Here is a 6,409-nt window from a genome sequence, read left to right as displayed (position 1 = left end):
GCGGGTAACCCTGGCACTGCTGGGCAGGGCAGTATCACCCCCCTCATCTCTGATACCCCCCGCAAAGGGGGCAGCACGACTCAAACGAGGTCCCCTGATTCTCCAGTGGCRCAGACTTCAGGCAGAGGCAGATATTTAGCATTAAAGACATTTGAGCTAGAAGCCACAAATCTTAAACCAACAAACCCACAGATAAACTGGAGGCAGCTTGAGGCAGACCTGCTCTGCTAAAACAAAGCAAACAACACAGCTCTCCACCAGAGTCGTTTATTTTTGCGCAGCTGAACAGCTCAGACATCACTGTGAGACTGTTCGTATTTATAAAGCACTGGAGTCACCTTGACTAATACTGCTCCATGGAGCTCTCTCTGTTGGCAGTAAAACCAGCCAAATGCCCCTTTCCATCCCCCCATTTTTTCCTTTCCCAAAGCCTGATGTTCCCAAGCTCCCTCCTCACAGCCGACAGGGTGGGCAGGGCAAGCAGGAGCAGAGTGGGGGTGGTGGTACCATCACTTCAGCTCAGCACCTTCCCATCGGGTGAGATGTGCACTCCAAGCATCACCTCTCCCCCTCTGTCACAGTGTGGAGTGAAACCTCTGCCAGACCCAGGCAGGGCTGCTCCTCATTGTCSCGAAAACACCTCCTGTTTCGCAGAACCCCTGGGGGGCAGGGCTCAGCAGCACCCACGGGTGCTGGGTGAGAGCCAGGCTGTGCAGGGTTCCCAAGCTCTGCACAGCTCCGCGGGGTTCACGTGTGCTGAGCCAGCCCTGCTCTGCACGGAGCTACTGGCTCCTCCTGCACATCTCCCTCCTCCATCCCCATCCACACACTTCATTCCTTCCAAAGGATCACAGAATCATTAAAGTTGGAAAAAACCTCCAAATTCATCAAGTCCAACCTTGAACCAAATACCACCATGACCACTAAACCACTTCGCCAAGTGCCATGTCTGCTCTCTTTCGGAATGCTTTCAGGGATGGTGACTCTACCACTGCCCTGTGCAGCCTGGTTCACTGCCTGACAACCTGGCACAACTTGAGGCCGTTCCCTCTCCTCCTGTCCCTGTTCCCTGGGAGCAGAGCCCGACCCCCCCGGCTGTCCCCTCCTGTCAGGGAGTTGTGCAGAGCCACAAGGTCCCCCCAGAGCCTCCTTTGCTCCAGGCTGAGCCCTTTCCCAGCTCCCTCAGCCCCTCTTGGGGTTCCAGCCCTTTCCCCAGCTCTGTTCCCTTCTYTGGACATGCTCCAGCCCCTCCATGTCTGCCTTGCTCTGAGGGGCCAAAAATTCCATAGCTTCAACACACCCAGTCCCTGCCCCTCTCCTGCAGCCACCAAGTTCACACACGGGGCTGCAGCAGCTGTCCTGGAAGACATTCCCAAGAAGGCTGGGGAGCACATCCCAGGCACACCACAGCCTGGGAAGAGGCTGCTGGAGTTTTCCACTGCCAAGGCAAGGTGGCCATGCTAAGGGGAGCTGAGGAGAAGGATACAAACAGCACTGGCTCTCCAAGACACTTGTAGGATAGATGTACCCCAAACAGAGCACRGGGAAGCTGCTCATTAAATATGSGTGTGGGGAGCTGGGGGTGTCCCCRSTCTCTTCACTGGAGCACATGTCATGGGATGGAGCAGAGGATTGGTCAGGATGTCTATTCTGCCACAGTGGAATGCAAGAGAAGAYCGGGTCTTGGGGACACCAGGGAGAGGGGCGGCCCAACGAGGGAAGGGGTGCTTCTTTCCCTGGCTTCTCTCCCTCCACCTGGCTTGAAATCCCTACAGAGCTGGGATGGCTGGGAACATGCACAGTGCAGCACTGAGGGGACTGTGGAAGGAGAGGAGGGCAGCCCTGCTGCAGCTCCCTTTACCCTGCTGGGTGCATCCTGCAGCACAGGAGGGCTGAGCATGGTGGCACTGGATCCAGAGGCTAGCCCAGCACTGCTTAGTGTGGCTGGCATGTACTGTGACATGGTGGGAGATCAGGATACTTGGGTGGGACCTCAATCCCCGGCCAGGCTGGAAGCAGGACCCTGATCCATCTGTGCAGGGAGCATCCATGCACCCAGCCAGCAGTGCCCAGCCCCAGCCAAGCCTCTGCGTGAGCTCTGCAGCTGCTACTGAGATGCCAACCTTGCCACTCCAGCCTGGGGAACCAGGGCTGCTCTCAGGGCGCTCTAAGGACAACAGCAGCAATGCCTCCCTTGCCTGTGCAAGGCCTGCAGTCTGTCAATGGAGCTGTCACCTCTCACTGGGTGACTCCAGGAGTTACACTGATCCTTCCGTGGTCCAATCACTCAAGGTGCCATCACCTTGTGCAGCCAGGATACACAGCTCACACCCAGAGCCTTCACTCCTCCAGAGCTRCATGAGGTGAGCCCTATGTCACCCAGGGGAGCCCCAGCACAGGAGTTCCAGAGCCTGCCTGAGACCTGCCAGACCCCACYGCCCCAGAACCKCTCAGAGAGCTGGGGCCCTTCAGARGCAAAGAACGCTGAGGAGAAACCTCTTGCACTGGCACTGATAAAAGGARGTTAAACAAAGCCAGCCCCCAAGCAGCCACTGGTGCCACACGCCACAGCCCCTGTCTTGACTTGCCAAGGGATGGCAAGACCCCTGTGGGCTGGATCCCTGCTCTCCTCCTTGGAGAGGATGGAGAAATCCTTTCCCAAGAAAATCATCAATCTTAGTCAGTTGTTTTCCAGAAAGACACTGGAATTTAAATCTCAGTCACTTATTTCACAAAWTTTTTTTTTGCCAAATGGTTTCCATTAAGGAATGGAAGAGCTCAGTCGTTCCCTGTGCTGTGCTGGGAGAGGGGAGATGGAATGGCCCCCAGGTCTCTGCTCCGGGCTTGGGCCATGGACTTGGCCAGGGACAGGGAGCACTTACCTGCAGGTGCCTCCGTGCTGGTGACCAGGGAGGTGGGGTTGATGGCAGGAATCTCTGGAAAAGAAAGGAAGAGGTACCTTAAGAAAAGAGAACCCCCAGCTGTGAGGGTGAAAACTGGGCAAAAGCCCTCTGAAATTGGACCACAAGGGGATTTTGTGGGTCACAAGTGAAAGGTGATGGGATGAGTCTGACCAGACCATTGCACACACCGGGAGGTGCACAAATAGAGCTCAGTAAATTGGGCCAGGCTGCGATGCTGCAAGCCCCAAGAGCCCTAAGTGCCCATGTGGAGGRTGTGTGCTCCAGGATGGATGCTCCCCAGATGCTCAGCTCATCTGAACTCAGTTTGGACATGGGATGGGTGCTTGACAAATCTCAGTGTGGTTTGGCCCACCCAGAACAGGGATAAATGTGGGGAAAGGTAACACTTTCTCAGGACTCTTGGCGGCAAAATCTGAGGGAAATTCTGTCCTATCCTCAAATTTGGGGAAGAACAGAGAGAGGAGCCAGCTCCACCAGTCACCCACATTGCCACTGCTCCAGTAGCCYAGAAAACGCTGCAGAATGGGAAGTTGTTCTTTTGCCACTTGGGTCAAATTCAAACCCACTGTGACAATAAACACAGTTTTATGCTGACCACAGGCTCTGGCCTTGCCCCAGAAGTGACTGCGCTCAGCACTCAGCTGGGTGAGGAGGGCATGTGCTGTACCAGGGATGGGACCCAGCAGAGCTGTCTCAGCCTGCTGGAAGCACTGACCCAAGAGTCATCCAGAGCCTGCTGTGCTGGGGCAGCTGCAGCCCAGGCCACCCCAGAAGGTGACACAACCATCCTGCTTGACCACCATCCAGAGAGCATCCATAAGGACAGACACCTTCCTGTCTGAGCCTCCCACCCACCACACACTATCCAAGGTGGGGAGAGGGGGGGATACCAAGGGGCATCCCCTGGTGCCTGTGGGGGCCACCGTGTGCAGGACAGGGTGTGGGGCACTCACTGATGCAGGGGGCCACTGGCGAGCGGCTCTGCTGGTAGCCTTTGGCACAGCGGTTGCAGGTGAGGCCGGTCACGCCATCCTTGCACGGACACTGCCCTGTGGTCTGGTTGCAGGTCTTGCCAGCTGCGCCGACCGGGTGGCAGTCACAAGCTGGTTTGGAGAGAGAGAAATGGTTATAGGAGAGGGGAGACACAACACAAACGCCAAACTGGACCCAAGGTTCAACCTCAGAGAGGTGAGGAGSAGTGGGGCCCCTTCAGAGCACCACTGGAAAACAGCTTCTGGGGCAGGCAGAGCACAGACTCAGCTGGACCAACCATGGCCCCACTTGTGTTGTGAGCAAGACAGGCAGGAGGGCGAATGGACAAAGGGGTTGGCCAGAGTATGGCCTCGCTGACTGGGCTGCTCAGGATGAGCACCTGGAACCCCCTCAATTCCCATGGGTGCCTAGAGCCAGCACCTCTCAGTTAAGATCTTCCCCCACCTCAACTCCAGGAGATGTTCCCATCACACCAGTAAAAACCATTTTCTCCACTTGCTCCCCCACCTGCGAGTTTTTCAGTCTGTGGAGCTGAACCAACACTGGGTTTTTACACGAACAGTGACCCCACCTATGTTTCAGAAGTGAGTCTTCTCTATGCTTCCCAAGCTCATGAGTCTCGATGCCCCTCCTGACTCCCAGAGACCCTGAGCAAAGAATGACCCCTTTCTAGCACAGYCACTCTAGGGATAAGCCACACCTGAGGTGGGTGAAAGTTGGGTCTTTGCTCTCAGAAACACTGAAGTGGTTCTTCATCACATCACATCACATCACACTGGATGATGAACCCACTGAGGGTTGTCTACATGGAGGGATTTGGGAAGGAGATGCTCATTCAGGAGAGGACCTTCCCATCTGCTTGCCTAGAGCTAGGCTGGCTACGAGCTGGAGGAGGTTATCTTGGCCTCCATCAGTGTAAGAGTTGAATGTGATTTCAAAGCAAAACAAAAACATCTCCCCCACCTGCCCCCGCAGCCCCCCGATGTTACCGTTTCCCTAATTTTCACCAGATGGGACTGGTGAGAGCACCATGGCACTCGAGCCTTCTCTTGCACAGCCAGAAACCAGAGCGAGCAGCCTCTAATGGGGACCAGATGCTCCATCCTTATCAGATCTTGGCTAGGACTGGAAGCGGATGTCTTTCTGACAGGGATATTTTGGGGGCTCAGCTGTGATAACAAATGGCAGCGAGCAAGGGAGTCTTGGCATGACGCGGGGCTGTTGCAAACACGGGGGCTTTCCTGGGCCCCAGCGGTGTGTTCCTGGTGTAAAGTTTATGGACAGGCATAAATCTCAGCCCAATCAGGATCCAGTTCATCTAAGCCRGTCTCTCTCCATGTGGTGGAAGGCGGATTTCAGTGACTCTGGATGTTTTACCTGGATCAGCAATTAAGGCAGCTTTGTTCATCTGAAGCACACAACCTATTGGTGTCACTGGGGGATGAGCTTGGCCTCTGCCAGACCCATCTCTGCCCTCTTGCCTTGCCACCGTGGGATTTCTGACAGTCCCACAAAAATACAGTTCCTTCCTGTTCCTATGGGAAGAACATGCCAGGCATGAATGCTTCCCCTGATGGCCCCACATCTCAGCGTGGCCCATCCCACCACTGAGGCTGTAGCATCTCTACCCTTCCTCATCCTCACATGGCCTGTGGAGGGGGCTGGCCAGGGAGCCCATGCCAGCTCCAGGGAAGGCATGGCCAGGGGCATGGTGCAGCTCTGCACCGCTGCTCACACACTAAGCCCTGCTGCTCCCAGCCTGGGGCTGCCAGGATCTGGCCCATGGAGCTTGAATGGCGGATTAAGTCACTAGCTTGGAGCTTAACTCATCGAGCTGTGCTTTCCAGAAAGCATGTCTTGCACCTCATATTGAGGTTATTTTTGCATCTTGAGGCTTAGCTGCTACTGCTTCACCAGTTTTCATTGGAGAAAGCTCATGGTTTACAGCTTTGTTTAAATTASTGGGATTAATAGACAGCCATTCTTTATTTGACTTTTCAATTACCACCATAGAATTAATCCTGTAGATTGCCCTGCCTTTTCCATCCTCCCAGCTTTTCCATCTTGGTGATGCTGGCAACAGGAGGGAAGCACTCTGGTGGCCAAGGGCTCTGCTCAGTCAGACACAGGCTTGGGCAATCTGCAGTCAGTACTTCTGTGTSTATTTCAAAGATGCTGCATCTCAGCAGAGACAAACCGTGGTTGAAGAGTGATTTARTAACATGTGCTGGGGTTTGTTTAAATAAGATCTAGTAGTTCCTGGCCCCTGGGTTAGTGATTTGCCTCCTGAATAGGGACTGAACATCTACAGCCTGGGCTAGTGAAAGGTGTCCCTGTCCATGGCAGGTTACTGGAACCAGATGATCTTTCAACGTCCCTTCCAACCCAAACCAGTCTGTGATTCTGTGAGCATCTGCCTTCACTGCAATGCTCAGCCTCTGCCCTGGGCCAGCGCTTTGGTTGGTGCAAAAGCCTTTGTTCAAAGCCACAGC

General features: G+C 54.9%; 1 protein-coding gene across 2 annotated transcripts in view; it reads right to left on the bottom strand.

The window, feature by feature from the left end:
* NTN3 (netrin 3) overlaps positions 1-6,409 on the bottom strand; it is a 35,251-nt gene that overhangs the window by 7,286 nt on the left and 21,556 nt on the right. For both annotated transcript variants that reach the window (XM_057383711.1, XM_057383712.1), the window contains 2 exons: positions 3,878-4,027; positions 2,883-2,936 (listed from right to left, as the gene is read on the bottom strand). In XM_057383711.1, the coding sequence (XP_057239694.1) occupies positions 2,883-2,936; positions 3,878-4,027 (204 nt within the window). The remainder of the gene's footprint in view (positions 1-2,882; positions 2,937-3,877; positions 4,028-6,409) is intronic.

The sequence above is a fragment of the Malurus melanocephalus genome, unplaced genomic scaffold, assembly GCF_030028575.1.
Source record: "Malurus melanocephalus ecotype Western Australia unplaced genomic scaffold, MMel_1.1 scaffold_654, whole genome shotgun sequence".
Classification (NCBI taxonomy): Eukaryota; Metazoa; Chordata; class Aves; order Passeriformes; family Maluridae; genus Malurus; species Malurus melanocephalus.
This window is presented reverse-complemented; position numbering and strand designations above follow the sequence as displayed.